Source organism: Mus musculus, chromosome 16 (genome assembly GCF_000001635.26).
Source record: "Mus musculus strain C57BL/6J chromosome 16, GRCm38.p6 C57BL/6J".
Classification (NCBI taxonomy): Eukaryota; Metazoa; Chordata; class Mammalia; order Rodentia; family Muridae; genus Mus; species Mus musculus.
In genome coordinates, this window is record NC_000082.6 from 72,125,679 (window position 1) to 72,145,895 (window position 20,217).

At 35.5% G+C, this 20,217-nt stretch overlaps 1 protein-coding gene across 2 annotated transcripts in view; it reads left to right on the top strand.

Moving 5' to 3' along the window:
- The window catches only part of Robo1 (roundabout guidance receptor 1), a 1,019,974-nt gene that overhangs the window by 98,161 nt on the left and 901,596 nt on the right, over window positions 1–20,217 (top strand). For both annotated transcript variants that reach the window (XM_006522960.4, XM_006522963.4), the window contains exon 2: window positions 19,936–20,070. In XM_006522960.4, coding sequence (XP_006523023.1) covers window positions 19,971–20,070 — 100 coding nt within the window. In that variant the 5' untranslated portion in view covers window positions 19,936–19,970. The remainder of the gene's footprint in view (window positions 1–19,935; window positions 20,071–20,217) is intronic.

Genomic DNA, 20,217 nt, shown 5'->3' on the forward strand with positions numbered 1-20,217 from the left:
ATTATTTAATTCATCTATTATAAAGTTTATCTTTCTGTCCATAAATGTTGCTTGTTCTGAAGTTGATTTTTACACGTTAACATGCTTATTTCATTTACTCGGCATTTATATAACAAGTTTTTTTTTCTAACTCATACTACATACACACATGTCTACCTGTGTTCAGCTGCACTTATTTTTGTGGGTATGCAACCCTATGGGTGCACATAAATGGGACAGCCAGATGTCAACTTTTGGTGTCGTCCCTTAGGAGTAACTATTATATTTTGATCAAGACAAGGTGGGCTTTTTTAAAAACCTGATTTGTTCATTTTGCTTGACTGGCTAGCCAGAGAACCCTAGGGAATTCTCTGTCACTACTCCCAAGAAATGGAATTACAAAGGCACAGCCAATTATGCATTTTTAAATGGCTTCTGGGAATCAAACTAAGTTCTTTGGGTTTGAGAAGCAAGAACTTTTCAGATTGCTCAATCTCTCTAGCCATGTTACATTTACTTTTATATTACTATAAATCAATTGTTGTATATGTCTTATAGAAATTCTATAATTTATGCTTTTTAGCACAATATAAATACATTTATATTTTATCTTTAGATTGATATAATTATTAATAGGGATTACTTTAAATCTATCATGTTACTATTTCTAGATTACACATCTGTAGTAAGTTCTTTACTTTTTCTATTTTTTACATTAAATTTTAGTAGTTTAGTATTTTTCCATTTTGACTTTTATCATTTTTTTGTTTTAGATATGTAAGTCTTGTATATTTACTATTCTCATATCTCTTATTTCTATCATTTTGTTGTCTCTGTCTTCTCCCCACAAGTCACTTTTTCATGTTCTTGTTTATTTGTTTTGTTTTGTGACTCTTGAAGGTTAGTCACAGACTCTGTGATAGTGGGTTGTAACTATCCAATGCAGCCTGGTGGGATCAGCATCAGATTATAAACTACTGATAGTGATCCTTCCTTCCCCACAATCTACTAAAAGTCAACAGTCGAAAGGCAATGTATAGGGACCTGTAGAGAATCCATTTCATAATTTAGTCTATTTGCTTAGACATGCAAACTGTTATAAAACTAAATGGATTGGAATTTACTAAAGCAAAGCACATTAACAAAATGTAATCACCGAAATTATTCCCTAGAACTTAATTCATCTTAGAACAATAATATTTGAGACAATTTCTTGCTATGTAAAATCCCGTCTCGGTCTCTACCTTATGATCTATTCACATCATTTTCCAGAGTATTAAGTATAGAGGTATACACCACAATAACTTAATTTTAAAAAAAATCTATGTTTTCTCTATTCAGTAAGAAATTTTTCATCCTGTTCTTTTAAAATATTTCCTATATTATATTCTGAATTCATTTCAACTGACTTTTTTTACACTAGGTATGAAAAAAAGAGAGAATAGCTTATTTCATATAATCTCTTATTACCAAGTTCCTTGCATGTTTTAGCATCTATCTGGATTTTCTTTTTACACCTTAATATTATTTCAGTATGTGTATTCACTATGTACCCATTCCTCTACCAGTGCACAGTGGTTTCCTTTAGGCTTTGTTCAAATCACTTTTGCAATCCTTTTAGAGTGTGGAGTTTATGCCTCATAAATATCTAGACCATAAACATAGGCATTATTTAAGCAGAGAAGTGACATAATGTCTAGTGTAAACAATGTAAAGGAGAGAAGTTTCTTCTAAAGTTGTCATTTTATCCTGGCCAGGAAGTAGAGCAGGACCATTCACAGCATGAAAGAAAGACATGATACTAAGAAAGGGGTATGTAGGAGAAGGTGGGATTGACTTCCTGTGACTGGCATCCCACTATTTCCATTGTCCAAAAGAGATTTGTCATGGAATTAGACTTCTATTCTGCTTGAGTTTGTTTGGTTTTTTTTAATTAGATATTTTCTTTATTTACATTTCAAATACTATCCCGAAAGTTCCCTGTACTCTCCCCCCACCCTGCTCCCCTACCCACCTGCTCCCACTTCTTGGCACTGGTGTTCCCCTGTACTGGGGCATATAAAGTTTGCAAGACCTGGGGGCAGTCCTAAATACCCTTCCTGGACATGCTTTATTAATCTCATAGCTAATTTTTAGTCTAATCAAGATAACAGTGAAGATAACCATCACACCATGCCACGGACCGGCCTCAGTAGGTCGAGTCACTACTGGAGTGGATGTAGCAATACCATGAAAAACTGATCAAACACCAATGTGATCTAAGATGGTAGGGCTTGGGTTCTTTAAATGGAGATTTGGAAATCTTTATTGATTAGATCATGAGGAAATCTTTATTGTTTAGACGTAAGTATTTAGTTGATGGTGGCCCAATTATACTATGAGAACCAAGTTAGTGTGTTGTGTTTATTTATTTCAAAAGGTACTTAATTTAATGGATATAAAATCATTGAGTTTACTCCAGAAGATTTATTTAAGAAATTTTTTAGCTTATTTTATAGACATAAAGTCCTTAGTTCCTTCTTGTGACTAGATGCTGAAGTATCCATCTTTTGTTCACTGTCTAGTCTCACACACAGAGCAATATTTCTACAATTTACTTCATGTTCCTTGTCAACATATCAGACCGGGTGTACCTCAAAATGATAACATCCTGAAACAAATGTGGCTTGAAATTAAATTGGTTCAGGGCTTGAAAAGTTTAATTTCTTGAGAAATATTGGAATTTGAATAAACATGATATCAAAAAGAGGCTAAAAGGATTATAATCATTATGGCCGTATTTTGAGTTAAAATGTGTTTTGTGTACATAGTGAATCTAATAATAATCTCAATAAAAATACAACCATCTTTTCAAATAACCAATTTGTAAGCAAATTTATGCAGCTCAGAGAAGTCGCACAATAAGAACATATGTATTTTTCTTCAAATTTTGTAAAGAATACAGCCTATATACTTGTATGATGAAATGAAACTAATTGATCAATACAATATCACATAAATACAGCACAAATGGGATTCAGCCTCAAGACTCTTCATGGTTTTAAATCACATGAGACTTTTATTACACATCAGCTTCTATAATGGTTGTAAATATTCAATACTCTGGTTATGAAAAACATGTCTCAGGGCTGTAAAATATCATGTCCAATTAGAAGCTTCCTCTCCCAGGAGTGTTGTGCATTGGAATACTCATCTGAACTGATAGCCTGAGTCAAAAGAATTTACTTTAGAAATTAAAAGATACCCAGAATCATGTCCTGCTTCTAGCTACTTATTTATGAAAATTCATTTTTATCAACAAACAATCCAAGGCATAATAGTAAAAATATGTGCTGAATATGATTGAACTTATAGCCCATTTAAAAATAATATGTCTTAGGTTTTGGGCTAGTATCCACTTATCAGTGAGTACATATTGTGTGAGTTCCTTTGTGATTGTGTTACCTCACTCAGGATGATGCTCTCCAGGTCCATCCATTTGGCTAGGAATTTCATAAATTCATTCTTTTTAATAGCTGAGTAGTACTCCATTGTGTAGATGTACCACATTTTCTGTATCCATTCCTCTGTTGAGGGGCATCTGGGTTCTTTCCAGTTTCTGGCTATTATAAGTAAGGCTGCTATGAACATAGTGGAGCATGTGTCCTTCTTACCAGTTGGGGCTTCTTCTGGATATATGCTCAGGAGAGGTATTGCTGGATACCCACGATATAAGATACAATTTCCTAAACACATGAAACTCAAGAAAAATGAAGACTGAAGTGTGGACACTATGCCCCTCCTTAGAAGTGGGAACAAAACACCCATGGAAGGAGTTACAGAAACAAAGTTTGGAGCTGAGATGAAAGGATGGACCATGTAGAGACTGCCATATCCAGGGATCCACCCCATAATCAGCATCCAAACGCTGACACCATTGCATATACTAGCAAGATTTTATCGAAAGGACCCAGATGTAGCTGTCTCTTGTGAGACTATCCCGGGGCCTAGCAAACACAGAAGTGGATGCTCACAGTCAGCTAATGGATGGATCACAGGGCTCCCAATGGAGGAGCTAGAGAAAGTATCCAAGGAGCTAAAGGGATCTTCAACCCTATAGGTGGAAAAACATTATGAACTAACCAGTACCCCTGAGCTCTTGACTCTAGCTGCATATGTATCAAAAGATGGCCTAGTCGGCCATCACTGGAAAGAGAGGCCCATTGGACACGCAGACTTTGTGTGCCCCGGTACAGGGGAACGCCAGGGCCAAAGGGGGGGAGTGGGTGGGTAGGGGAGTGGGGGTGGGTGGGTAAGGGGGACTTTTGGTATAGCATTGGAAATGTAAATGAGCTAAATACCTAATAAAAAATGGAAAAAAAAAAGAATCTAGTAAAAAAAGAGAAAAAAATTGAAAAAAAAAAAATAAACACATTCATAAGATCTTAAAAAAAAAAAAAATAATATGTCTTAAAATATACATACTTGAAGTTTCCAATTTAACTTGATTTTAAAGATCAATGGTTAATAAATGAAGTATTCAAAGCTTTTGTTACTTATCGACTTATCTACTATACTTATGGTTAATGTTTTATTATATGTTAACCACACCTTGTGTATTCTTCTATTTTTTTTTTATTTTCAAATTCAGATAAGACAGATATCTAAAACTTAAAATCACCTTAATACTCAAAAAATATCAGCAATAAAAAATAGTATGTATTAACCTTAACAATGTAAAGACCAATTTTTCTACAAGGTAGTTTTATTTAGTTTTCAATGTTGCTAGTAGGTAATGCTCTTTTCTCATTCCAGTATATGGATATAAGCATGTTTTATTGAGAGTTATTGTAAACAAGAAAGAGACACCAACACTTGCAACATAATGAACTGCAGTATATCCTAAATGTGGCCATTTTAGTTCCAGTGGTGACACTGAAGGAAGCCTGAGCAATAATGATGTGAAATATTTATTTAGCAATAGAGGGATATATGTATGTGTGGAATTTCATGTATGGGAATCCAGATGTGCATGGTACCATGTACATGAGAATGTAGGGTGTTAGTCCTTGCATTCAACCTTGCTTTAGATAACATTAAGTCATTGTTCTTTACCACTATGTAGTAATACCAGGTTAGATGTCTTGCAAACCTTCTAAGGAACTAGAAGGTATGAAAGTGAAAATCATAGCAATTTTTGTAAAAGAAAATGCAAAAATAATAATGAAAGGAAAACAAAATCAATTCTGCTAAATATTCTCTTTAAGATGAAAATGTTTGCTGAAAAATCATACGTGAAGAAATTTATGTATAATTTGCTGAAATATGGTAACTCTCAGGATGAATCATTTTCATTTTCTAACTGTCCATTTGTTGCGGATGGCCCTGGGGCTAATTGTATTTTATGTTAATTCTGTTCTCCTTGGAGGGGCTGCAACAAGGAATGAGTCAGCACTCTGGTGATTTCCTGTAAACCTTCTCCCACCTTAATTTATAAATAAAGGCTAGAGCTGGTGATTGGTTAGAGAAAGAGGGGAAGCTGGAGCTGATGGTTGTGGGAGAGAAAGAGAGAGAGGACAATGGAGGAGGAAGAAAGGAAATAGAGCAGAAGCACCTGGCCTGGAGAAACCACAAATTATAAGAGGTCTCTTCTATGGGGAAGATGGTAGTGCAGTCATACATCTGCTCAATCTAGGCAGGCACAGTATGTATACATAGTAATGGACTTGTGTTTTTATTGACAGAGCGTATTTGGGCTAGACATTTACCGCAGCATCCATTAATAATAGAATGCATTATTGCTGTTTTGTGAGCTAACATGTTCTGTTTTTACACTATTGATTTGTAACAGCATGCTCTAGAGTGCTAGTGACCTATAAGTTTATTTAGAAGTTGTGTTTAACGCCCTTCAGTCCTCTTTGCATAAGAGATCACCTTAGCGTGGTCTTACTCTTGTCTGTGTCTGTGTTGATGTCCAAGGTCTGTGCAACAACTGAAGGCTACAAGTATGTCCATGGTCTGTGCCAAACCTGAAGCCATGTTGATGTCTATGGACAATGCTGTTGCCAGGGACCACATCTTTGTGCGTAGCCTGTGCTGTGACCTGGATCCATGGTGATGTCCTGACCCGAGCTGCTGCTCAGGGCCATGTCTATATCTGTAGTCTTTTTGCAGCTGGGTCTGTGTTGGTGTCTTTAGTCCATATTATCATTGAAGGACACATGCATGTCTGTGGTCTGTGACAAAACCTGAATTAAGGTTGATGTTTTTGAACCATGATACCAGAAGGAGCCACACCTATCTTAGTAGCCTGTGCTGTCACCCTTGTGCCATCACCTAAGGCCATAATAATGTCTGGGTACATGCTGCCACAGAGGGCATTGTCTATATCCATGATTTTACTGTGGCCAGTGTGTGTTGATGTTCTTGGCCAATATTGCCCTTGAATGTCAGGTGGATGATGTAGAGTGATGTAGGTGAGTTTAGAAGCCATGCTAATGTCCATTATCCAAATTGCATGTGATGTCTTATCTGGGTCTCTGGCTCTACTGCAACTGGCATCCCTGTTCATAGATTTTGCTGACACAAGAAACACAAGAATCCTATAATCTATACATCTGTAGTCTGTGAAGACCTAATAATCTACTATCACATTGATATCCATGACTGGAGATACATAGTTAAGAAAGAAGGACATGAAAAACTTATGTGACAACCCCTTCCTACACACCACTCCACTTCCCCCCAGACCTGCAACAAGACAGGCTAGACAGAAAATCATTAGAGAGAACTCTTAAAAATTGTGATAGAATGCAAGGGTGTCACCCTTCAAAGTAGATTACTTCCAGCAGAGGTGTGGAAAGGGAAGGACTCAGCTCCATTAGACCACTGAAAGTTTCATCACACCCCAGTGAGTATTTAAATAACATAAATTGATTTTTTTCCTGGAGGTGGTAGCAACAAGAGTGAGGGATTAGAAAGAAAACATGATAGGGTGTATGATGTGAAATCCCAAAGAATCAATAAAATTTTTATGTTGAAGAAAAGAGATCATTTTAATTATTACTTTTAGTCAGTTAATTTGTCCTGCTAGATCTTCGCAATTCAGCAACTCTTTTGTAATTACACCAACCCTGTAGTATATTGCCTTAAAGACTGGACATACCTTGGCTTCAGTCCAGTCCAAGTGATTTTATAGTGTTTTAATCATCTCTGAGTCATACTATTACTAAGAGAGAGATTTCTACCTTAGAAATACAGAGATAGAAGTGATATGAAGGAAGTGCATCAGTCCCAGGAGATGAGTGAAAAGACCAATTTACATAAAGTTTCATGTTTGATGCCAGGCCAACTCTACTAGATGCCAAATATGTAAGTCAGCCTTGCGTTAGTATAATGGCCTATATTAAACAGATTCATAATGAAGAAAGGAGAGGTTTTGTTTAAGACACAGATGGGGAGCGTCAATGTCTAAATTTCGAGGGTGGGCAGGCAGCACTGGTTAAGACAGTTTTATGACTAGATACCAATGGAAGGAACACGTCAGAGAATAAGGAATTACAGGAAAAAAAGGGCAGAGACAAACTCATGAATAGAATCTTCTCTAAAATTCACTAAGAACTTGCTTTGAAGTTAACACTCACAATGACCCAAGATTCTCCCATAAGTCCTTACTTCTAAAAGGCATATAAAACATTCAATTAGCCTCTCTTTGGGGACCAAGTCTTTATCATATGAATCTTGATCAATATCTTTCCAAACCACAATTTGACTGTACATGAGGTTGAACTTGAGTTAAAGACCACAAAATTCACATGACAAACAACATGGGATATAAAAAGTACATACTAGGTAAAAACCAGGAATGAGATAGAAGATAATATTCAAAAGTTAACCAGAGCATGTGCATGTACATGTAAAGGTGAATATACTTGTATATTCATATATACTATATATAATGGTATGCATGTTGACTTTTATTTAAAGACTTGAACTGAGCACTAACATCAAAAGTACTAATACCTTGATGCCTGCCTCGTATGCTATATGCTCAGTATAGTTGACCAATTTTTTTTGTATAATGTTTTATAATTAAACTGTAACTGTAACTTTATATATATTTTATAAAACAATGTGTGGATTGTTTTAGATGACATTTGGAAAATAGTAAATGTTTCAGCCATCATTGATTTTGTGTTTAAATGGATGTTCTTTTGTTAAACTAATAAATGGTGTTTCAGATAGGTTGGTAAGATTTCATTAGCCCAATGAATAACATGAATTCATAATTTAACTGCATTTCCCTCCAGATGCACTGGATGACCGGGCCTTGCCTCTTCATCTTACCAGCTCAGCTGTGAAACACTAAAATCACTTGGGTAGTAATTAGGTGTTTATCAGATTCTTGCTGAAAGGGAGTGAGACAGTTATCAGACACAATTATCTTTGAAAATTGAATCGTCCATTTCTGGTCCTGTGGAGGACATTTAAAGGAACACTGAGTGGTTTGAAGCTAAATGCCTTTCGAACCCTTCGCCTTCTAGAATGTATGCCATACAACTGCCAGTCAAAGGAATTTTTTTCTCCTTTTCCATTCACCATCTTTTGTGTGTGAACCTATTGTTATGCGTTTGTGCAGGTTGACATTTGGAAATTACCTGTGACCCAGTCTTCTGCTACTTCCTTAATGTCATTCTTCCTATAATTAATTAATAATCTGAAATGTAATTCTTGCTCACTTTGTGCTCACCTTGCTGCTATATCTTCATAAACTAGCCCAATGCAAGTGAAGGCAATCGCTAAGATTGACTAGGCTATGTGTGCATTTGGATAATGATATCTCTAGAGCTATTTGTTCTTAAGTAATTGAAAAATTTACAGCTCATTTAAGTATTAATATGCAATATACTCCAAGATTAGAAATTAATACCATCCTTTAATACAAAGACATAGTTAATTTAATCACTAAAAAAGCAATCCCCATGTAAGAGTTCTAAATTTAAATGTCACATCTATTTAAAGTTATGCTACAACCTGTTTCCTAACAGTATTAAAAACATTTTAGATCCCTATACATCCTCAAGGACGTGTCTTTGATATTAATTTGTATATAAAGTAAACACAAGGAAGAACAAAAATTGAATGTATTTTGTTCTGGCCAATACTGATAAGTATAATTGGAAGAGCTCTCTATTCATGCGTGATGATGTCTTGTCGATATAAGAAATGGTCATCATAGATAGAGGGCCTTCATGAACATTACAGATTTCATGTTGCCACTTGTGCTACTCTGCAAGTAGATTACTTCAGCTTCATATTACTCTGTCAACCCAACCAAGCACAAATTCAACAAATATTTAGTGCTCGCTGCATAGCAGGCACTGTAAGAGATTTAAGCAATATTGTACTAGAGACGCACAAAACCTCCTGAATTGTACTATCCTTCACATTCACTGAACTTAGGTCAAAGAAAATGGTCTTTTTAAGGTCAGCCTCTTTTAAGCATGTTTTACACTAAAGCTCATTACAATTTTGCCTCACTCTCAAGTCACACTGAAGGTCCACTGAAGTCCAGCCAAGTAATGCCATGTTTATTGATCTTTAAACAGAAAGGTTATGGTTTGCAAACCTTTCTAATTCACCACTTTGGTATAGAATTCCCTACTTTTCCAACAATATTTAAACGTTTGGACGGACTCAATCCATAACTACTATTCTCAGACCCATTTCAAATATTTGCATTGATAATAGACACTTTTCAGTATTTCAGAAACCACTTATTTAGTTCTATATCATTTGAATATCTTCATAGAAAATCTTTTCTAATCTATTGCAGAAAAACCTTCAGCTTTTCATATTTAACTTATTTTGGATAGCGCCCTGCACTGTCGTGGAAAATCTGCATTAGCTTCTTGTTCCCATCCTTACTTTATCTGTGTTAGCTGCCTCCCACCTCATTTTCACACTGCATGATGGCTACTCAAAAGACTGTCAAAAAATTTAGACAAACAAATGGAAAAGGACAAACATATAGGCCTGGCCATCTTAGTATATATTTTGTTGATAATATTGTTCTGTGCTATGTTTGAAATGATGCATTCCTATTTAAAAATCATGTCTCTTGAATACATTCTTTCATTCTAAAATCTCTTCAGACATTCCTATACACAGGCATGTGGACATATCACAGATTGTTTCCACTTTAACTTTCCACTTACCTGACTTGAGTTGGGCTTTTAGTCTGAGAATAAACAGTAACGTCAAAAGACAATCTTTTTCCCCCATCATGTTCAGCACAAGAGAAAGAGTCTCATGGTATCTTCTGAAAGCAGAGATTATGCAGGAAGACTGTGCAAGGAACCCTCACTTGCTGTAGACAATGTTAAACTGTCAAATTCAATAATTATTGGACCCACTGTCCCATCTCTGTCCACTTTCCCTGCTCTGTATTTTTTTTCTCACTGTTAATTCTTACACTGATCTCCTTTTCAAGATGTTAGGTCAACCAGTTCTATGTGTCACATTAGAGAAAATGGTAGGACTTCTTTCATTCATTTTTTTTTTCTGCGTTGAAAGAAATCTCACTTATCTGAGACAAGCCTTATGAGAACAGGGAGGCTGTTAACGTGTGTTTCCACGGCGTGATAGTTGAAGGATGACATTGTTCAGAAAGATCTGTCTGCAACTCTGTGTGCTTTCAGCTAGGATGCCCAAACATCATGTGTTCCACTAATTCTCATCACAATGATGAAATGAACAGTATGATTGAAGGTCAATTGGGCAGAGAATTCATCTGGCTGAGCTAATATGAGCAGGGCATTTTGAAAATGGCTTTTGTTTGAAAATGGCCTTCCTTTGTCTTGGTATCCATGAGTGTACTTTTAAAGAACTATCATTGTGAATCCTACACTTATTCTGGGGAAAAGTGCTTAATATAGACAGTTTTTTATTTTAACTACAAAATAGGAGAAGTAAGAAGACAGAATTCTAGGTGGTTAAAATTTATTTATATAAAGTTCTTTATTCAATGTGAATTTGAGAAATATGAGTAAAATCATTCTTGCAAGTCTTAAAACTTGTTCTGCCCATAGCCAGTTTATAATTAAAAGTGAAAAGAAGACACAATCTCCATTTCACTGTATCCTTTTGCCTATATGTGAGCAATACTAATGAAGCCCTCAATGGTTAGGATGAGAAATTGATTCAGAGCTCTTCGCATTTGCTTCTGTGCTCCCCCACCTTCCTTTTCTCTCTAAGGGTTTGCAGTTTAATTTGCCATTGATTCTTTAATGATTGCAGTAGCTGCACTAGAGAAACTGGTGTTTGTCTTCATCATGCTCTGTGGATAGAACATAGCATTTATTTTTATACATAGTGGCGTCTCCATCAGTTTGATGATACACCTTAGTCAGCGTTGACAACCATCCTACTGTCTTATTGATTTTAGACTTTAATCTTGAGATGCATGTATTCACTCTAGGAATGAAGTGCACTCCAAGCCTCTAACCCATGGGTGATAGTATTGCCTCAAAGCAGCAATGATGACCTGTCCTCAACATGCTGCAGGGAGACCAAGCATTAAGTATAATATTTAGTGATCATTAGTTTGACTCCCTAGAGGTTTTCTCATAGAACTTTATTTAAAGATGTCAATCAGTCTGGTATGTGCTTTACATACTGTGTTGTAAGAACCTTCTGATTGTTCATTTTTAGCACAATGATCATTGCTCCAAAAATAAAATAAAACAATCACAATCACTTTCCTTGAATTTCATGAGTATCCTAAAATGGTTGATGGAGTAAAAACTTACCTACACAATATAAGACTGTTATGTTAATATTTTGTATTGTTGCACATTTTATTTGTTGTAGACTATATATAAATACTAGTATTCAGTGTCTTTGTTGAACTTTGAAGTGTTTTAAGCAGGAAAAAGTGATAGCTACTAGAAATTTATTTTGGTGGCCATGATATAGTAAGATACTTCTGCTGATTCAAAAATAGTAGCAATCGGTCTTTGGCAAAAAGATTATTCTTGTGAATTATGTATGCAAAAGAGTCAGCATACTCTTTAGCTAAAAATTTGTACATCACAGTTCATCTTTCATATCTTCTATCCACATAAAAATCAATAATAATACACAAGGACTATTTTACATGTTCTGAGAGGCTATGAAAGAAAGAAAGAAAGAAAGAAAGAAAGAAAGAAAGAAAGAAAGAAAGGAAGGAAGAAAGGAAGAAAGGAAGAAAGGAAGAAAGGAAGAAAGAAAGAAAGGAAGAAAGGAAGAAAGAAACAAAGTTAGTTGTTTTTATTTTAAATCTTTACCTGGATTTAAGCACATACTACAGCATACTGAGGATTTATAAGAATTTCATAGCATCTCATTCTTTCTACACATACACAGGTTTATCACTGTGCCCTGGGTTGCTTCCAAATATATTTAAACACTTATGTTTCCTGGGAATATGATAAGAATGATCTATTCTTTTCTGAAATTAATGGAAACTTATGATCGGCCCAAACAGAACCATTGTATGAGTATGAATGTGGCTGTGTATGCAGAGCCAGAAAGAAGCCTTTAGCAATGAGTTGACAAACTGCTGAGACAGCTGTCCCAAAATAGTCCCCCTTTTTGGCCCTTGTTGCTTAATTTTTCAAGTTTTTCTTAATGGTTTCATCATTTCTGCGCTTCTCAAACTCAGTACAATTTTACCATTTTTCTTGAAATCCTTTTTGTTTCTGGTTATTTTTACTTCATTCTGGTTTTTTGAACAAATGCAGCCAAGTACATAAAGGAAACTGGGATGCTAATAACGACACTCTGAAATCTAGGATTTAATAATTCAGTACTTAGGACAATTTTGACCATTTTGTAAAGTATAGCATTTGTCTGCTTTGTGATGAAGGAATTCCCTAAATATATTCTGCACTCTTAAGTCAAATATAATACGAATGAATTATACGTGTTGTTAAAACACACACAAAAAAAGAATTAAATGATTTAAGCAATTCAATAATAATACTGTGCTTTAAGTACGCTGCTTTTATATGCAGACTATTTTCAAATAATAGACTCTTCCTGGGAACCATAAAATGTTCCTACTTAGTAGAAGATTGGTATTTTTTTTTTCAGTTTTCTTTGTCTATTTGAAGGCATTAAACCTGCATTTTGTAAGCTATTATATCCTAAATTCTTGCTCTTTCAAGTTAAATGTACATTCAATTAGACAGAAACAGTAACCTAGTCTTTAGTAGCACTATTACTACTAACTGTCGACCTAGACACACATTATTCTAGAAAACTCTGAAGTAAAATTCAATTAACCATCTATATCTGGCACATAAAGGTAGGTATGTTAACACACACACACTCACAAACTCTCTCTCTCTCTCTCTCTCTCTCTCTCTCACACACACACACACACACACTTAAACAATATAAATGAGTACATTATTTCTTACTGGCACTCCATTTCCTTGTAATTTTTGAAGCATTGAAAACATCACCATGAAGAGATTACATTTTTCTCTATTTCCTGCCCATCAGCAAATTGCTGCCATCACATCGCTGTATCTTTAAAGGTTTTTTTTTCCCCCACTTTTATCTATTCTCTTAGATTTGCTCATAAGAACTTACTGGCTGTTTGTACTGTAATATTCAGTGACTTTCATTTTCAAGGAATCTGCTGTTGACAAGCCTAATCGTCTATACTCTATCACTCTGTTTATAAATATAAACATGATTCTGGAAATACAAGATCTTCAAAGGTGTTTGGTTTCCCCTGTAACTTTTAATATTAAGAGGATAAGAGAAGTTAAAAGGTGCAGCATAATTTGGACGAGGATAAACTTTGGATAATTATAAGAAAATCCTGGGTTATATTTCTCTACTATCAAAACCAAATGAAAACTTAATGGGAAAATCAAACGCAGAAAACAAAAACAATCAAACAAAACAAAGTTAAACAATAGGTATCAGGCTCTTGATTAAGGAAGTGAACTTGTGAACACACCTATGAGAGAAATTCAAAATATATGCCCAAAGGAACATTAAATAAATGCAGTTCTTATGAAACTTGTTACTTCCTAAGAAATGTAGATAATAATCAACTCAACAAGATTTTCCTAAAATATATTAAAAAGAAATTCTTTCTAAAAAACAAGAATTAGAACACATTATAGATTTTTCTTCAAATGTGCTTTCGCCAAATTGATACATGACTATACATGTGTGCGGCATATCATTCTCTTGACAAAAGGTCTTTGTTTAAAGAATCTTTGTCTAGATTGGAGTAGATGGTTCACATGTTCATTAATTTTTCAATACTGAACTTTAGATTCCATTTTGCTATGTATAAGTCATATCTCAATAAATGCTATTAATATGAGTCACAATCATAAAGTCGTGCAAATTAAGCTTTATAAAATACTATTTAAATGGCAGGTAAAGTATAAATACCAATCCAAGTTCAATGCTATCCCGGCCCTCAGGCGAGCTCATCAGCCACCAGGTGAAACTGATGATCATAAAACCAATCTCACTGATATCTGAAAACAGAGCATAAACTCTCATAGCCACCTATAAATTTGGTGTCAGTCAATTATTTTCTGGTATTGATGACGATGATGGTCACGATCATGATGATGATAGTGCTAGTTCAGTCATACATTTCACGTGGTTACTATTAGTCCATCACAAGCTTGATATAAATACAACCGGAAAGCAAAATTTTTCCAAAAAAATCAAATACTATTGCTGAATTATAGATCCCACATTCACATTCAAATAGTTACTTTAACCACCTGTACTTGCAAAATGCTATCTTGTATTCCTTACACATATGTATATTCACAATTAAATTGGATTTTTAAAAATGCAGTTAGCATTTAACCTAAAATGAGTTGTCTTTTGTTAATAGCCCTAGACGTGTGATTAGTTGTCAAAAAGGCTACATCCCAACCTAAGAGAACTCTCCTATAGAATGGTGACTTAAACAGAAAACATTTTAAAGTACCTCAAAGTAAGTAAAGGAAATGAGCTTCATGAAAATTATACATCACTGCTCCAGAAGGGACAGAATCAGTCAAATGAGAACACCAGGAAAGAACAATAAGACATGGTTGTAAGAAATGACGTTAATCACCGGTTGTTATTTAAAACATGAAAAGCATACATTTTAGTCTCCCAAACAAGATAACAAATCATGGGAATGCTGATATTGGAATACCACTCGGTGTTGAAAACACAGTGACTTTTCAAACCATGGAAATATCCTGAGGAATCTCACATGCACATAACTAAAGGAAACAAGCCAGTCTGACAACCTGTGCACTGTCTGATTATACTTCTGTGCCATGTTGGAATAAGCACAACCTCAGAGACACTAGAGCAATCAGTGTTAATGGGTATACATAAAGATGACAAATCAAATCTCTGAGAATATTTGGGGAAGAAAACCTGTGCTGGAGCATAATGTGATACTGCTATGTTTTTTTTATACTTGACTAATATGCCGAATATAAAAACATCAAGGATGAGCACTTAATACTCCATGGACTTTGAGTGATAACGGTTTGCCCATAAAAATGTAATTTCTTGATAGGGTGTACTAATGGGACAGGATATGTTTGTGTAAGACAAGAGAGAGGAGAAATTTTACACTTGGTCTTCCATTTAATTTTGCTGAAAATGTAAACTACTTCAAAACATTATGTATATTAAAATACTTCAATTTTCCTTCCTTTCTTTTTTTATTGAAAATAGATTCTTCTCTCATATAATGCATCCTCCTGATGACAGTTTCTTCTGTCTCTGCTCCTCCCAGCTCCCCCCCACCACCTCCCTCCCCTAGACCAATGCCCTTCCATTTCAGTTCAAAAGGGAACAAGCCTCAAAAGTCAACAACCAAATGTGCCCCCCCCCCAAAAAAAAAGATAAAATAAGACAAGGCAAAGGCCCTCCTATAAAGGCTTAACAGAGTAACTCAACAGGAGAAAAAGAATCTCAAGAGCAGGCGAAAGGGTCAAAGATATACCCATTCCCAGTGATAGGAGGTCCACACTACCACCATGCTAACAGTTATAACATATATGTCAAACTTATATGTCAGGGACCTGGGACAGATCATGCCGGCCCTGAACTTGCTGCTTCAGCCTATGTGAGCCCAAATAACACTGTTTGGCTTATTTTGTTGGCCACTCTCCTGTTATCCTCCTTCCCCTCTGCTCCTAGAATATTACCTTCCCCTCCCCCAAGGGACCAGTTGGAGAGCTCCATTTATTTTATTTTATTTTTTATTAGATAATTTTAATTTACATTTCAAATGTTATCCCTTTTCCTGGTTTCCCCTCTGAAAACCCTCTGTCCCCTTCCTCCTCTGCCTGCTCCCCAACCCACCCAATCCCAATTCCTGTCCCTGGCAGTCCCCTATACGGGGGCACAGAACCTTCATGGGACCAAGGGCCTCTTCTCCCATTTATGACTGGCAAGGCCATCCTCTGCTACATATGCAGCTGGAGCCATGAGTCCCACCATGTGTACTCTTTGGTTGGTGGTTTAGTCCCGGGGAGCTCTGGGGTTAGTTCACATTGTTGTTCCTTCTGTGGGGCTGCAAACCCATCAGCTCCTTGGGTACTTTCTCTAGCTCCTTCATTGGGAGCTCTGTGCTCTGTCTGTCCAATCGATGGCTGTGAGCATCCACTTCTGTATTTGGCAGGCACTGGCAGAGCTCTATTATATACTCTCAGTCTGCATAATGTCTGGCCACAGGACTCTACACCACCCCAACTACCTAAGGAAGCATCTCAGATGACAAGTGGACAAGGCACCGATCTATCAGAGTACATTATAGATCATTTCATTTGAATTTTTTTCTAGGCCATTTTGGTGCTACTGAAGTTCTATGAACTATATAGGAAATAATCCAAGTGTCATTTTGGATTTGGATTCAATATATTAAACTTATCTGGTACTAGTAGACATTTAATATGTAATCTTAAATCATTTGCCTCTAGTTGATACAAATTTAATTGAGGAATAAACAAAATACAGTAGAAACAAATTAGTATGTACCCCGGAATAATACAAGTTGTCCAAATTAAATTAACTAGTCTCATAATAAACTGAATATAATGATTAAAATAAAATAGAACATATCAGCCATGCTGAAGAATAACTTCAATTCTGGTAAATATAACACTATAGTTACACAGCAGTTCTCAACCTGTGTGTCGTTTCCCCTTTGGGAGTCAAATGGCCCTTTCACTGGGTTTGCCTAAAGAAAATATCAGAAAACACAAGATATTTACATTACAACCCATATAGTAGCAATATTACAGTTATGAAGTAACATCCAAAATAATGTTATATTTGGGAGCCCCCAACACAGGAGGACCTGTACGAAAGGGTCACAGCATCAGGAAGATTGAGCTCCGCTGATTTAACAAGTAATCCTTTCATCCTTTCAAAGCACCAGCAGCATCTAGATCCATGTACACTTTTGTCTGCATCACAGTTTGAGACAAAAGTGCTTGCATAAATTTAAGAAATCAAAGATTTGTTGTTTATTCCACAACTGCATGTCTGATATCTACAGCCATCGGAACCAATTCAATATTGGAGAAGAAGTGAAAATAGAAACTCCTTAGGCAAGCACAAAACTATGGGGAAGGGAAACGTGATATGAAAGCCTAGTCAAGCTAAAATGTCCAGGATGCACCTTGCTTACACACTTTCCGAAGGAAAGCAATCCTTCTTTGCTTAGGAAAATGACTAGAACAGAAAATATTGAGTGGACAACCTAAAGCAGAGCCTCTGGGACCAAGCAGCCCTAGTGAGGTTTTCATCTGTGCCTGTGACCATCTGTCAGTCTAATCTGTCCCCAGACACTCAGCACATATAACGCACGAAAGATAAGTGGGTGCCAAATATCACTTACGATTGTCACACCAGGGTCAGGACTGTTTTAACAATACTGGCCTCAAGATACAGGTGTGCTTGCAACATGTGTAAACATTGTAGCGGATTATGTTATTTATTTGAGGATGAATTCCAGCTCTGGTAAGACATGTTTACAGAATATTTGAGTAAAGAATTCATCTCCAAACATCCCAGGGAAGGCAGATTTGGCAGCTGTTGGTACTGTGCAGAGGAGTCCTGGGCAAATGAGCTCTACAGTTATAAGCATTACAGAAAGGACAGCAGAAATCCAGCAGAACAAATGGCCATAGCCAGGTGCAGATACAGTTATAGGTCAATTTCTCTGCACTTGGCATAATGAGTGTCATAAAAAATTAAGGGTAGACTAACTGTAAACAAAGTACTCTCTACTTAGTATTAGAAAGAGTTAGTGTTAAATAATTACATGAATAAGAAATTATTTCTACCTCCCAATTTGGGCCTCTAAAATATATCTTCATTTCTACCAATCCCTTGTGTACACATGTCAGCATATGTGTACCAGTGTGTGGTGCAAAGACTAGAGAATACCACCTTTGCATGACATGGGGGTTCTTGAGGTTGAATGTAGAGAGCCAGGAGTTTTTGGCAGCACCTCTACTAGCTGAGTCATCTTGCCATTCTCCTCTTTTCTGTTATCTGTACCATTATATCTTGGAAAACTCTAATATATGCAAAGAACAACTCCCCTTATAAATGGTGAATATATCAATCTTATTAGAGAATATATGCATGAATATATGGATACATATCTTTGTTATGAAGTTTCTCTATATACAGTACAATTTTCAATTTTTACACAAGAACTATAGAATGCCTGTTAAGATATATATATGTATATATATGTATATATACACATACATATATATAATGTCTGTTAAGATATTATATATACATATATATAACAAATATATATATTTGTTTACATTTCCTTATATTCTAAACTGTTATTTCATGTTTGTCATAAGTCACTTATCTCCCTTTTAAAAGTCTGGCTTTTAAGGTATGCTGCTACTTCTATGGAAAAGTAATAAGATATTTATATAGTTCCTTTAGCATCATCTCATAATTTCCCATAAGTGCCCTCATGATGTCTGTCTATCTTCACACCATTCATGGATACTACATTACATGTGTCTATGTCCCTCGGTACCAGTTCAGACTTCCATGTTTACAGTACAAACTCCATTTATTTCTTTGAAATGTTTGTTTCTGAATTATTGTCATCAAAGTGATTTTGACTTTTTAATATATATGGGAGATGGGGAGCAAGTCTTTGAATTTTTCTTCAGCATATCCACAATCCCAGGCTCATAATGAGCAATTTTTTGGAGGATCGAGACTTTATGCATGTGCTTGTGTTCGCTATGTCTTATCTAAGTTGATGGGGAATCAAAATTAAACACTTATTTGTAATCTTGTGAAAGATAAGATAAATATATAATTCAGTTGTGACTAGTATCTGTCTAAAAATGAATTAAAATTAACTAATACCTAATTTGTTTTAGATATTCAGTTTTGCCCCTATATGCATGGCACATATTCCAAGAACTGTGAGACATCCCAGAGCCACAGTGCCAAGTTCCATGCAACCAGTGTTTTCAGTAGACCTCTTTATGCATTGATTACTGCACAAATCAAGTGCAGTAGTGAACTAACAACTAACAATTTAGAACAAGTCCAGCATTTTTCTAAAATCAGATTATAAAAATATACTCTTTAGTCTCCAAAATATTTTATTTCAAATTACTGTCATTCCTCTGACTAAATATCCCAGAATCTGAACCACACTTGACTCTGGTAAATAGAAATCATGGAAAACAAATACATGAATAAGTGGGTGGGGTGACACAATGTATAGGATATACTTTTTATAGCCTGTTTTCACTTAAAAATCATTTATCATCTTAAAAGAGGACTGGCAAATTGACATTAACTACAGATTTTTGCACCACATTTTATGTATTTTATTTATTTCATTTAAAAGAAACAATTTTTGCATTTTTTTAATCTCCCCAGATAACATACATCTGTATTGCTGGCTGGTGTAATGTATGGGAGGGATAAAGATGAAATGGAAACACCTTCCTCTTCTGGTCATATCTCTCCTCACTCTATCAAGAAAACAGCTCCTTCTGGCCCAGCTTATCCCAGGTAAGTAGTATGCTTTTGTTTCATTAATGCTAAATCGTTTGGGATTTCGGTTTTTCTGGGTTGTTTTTTTTTTTTTTTTGCTTTTAAAATAATTTTTGTAACATATGTGTCCTAAACTAGATGTCTTCATGTTCTGTGTAACTTAAA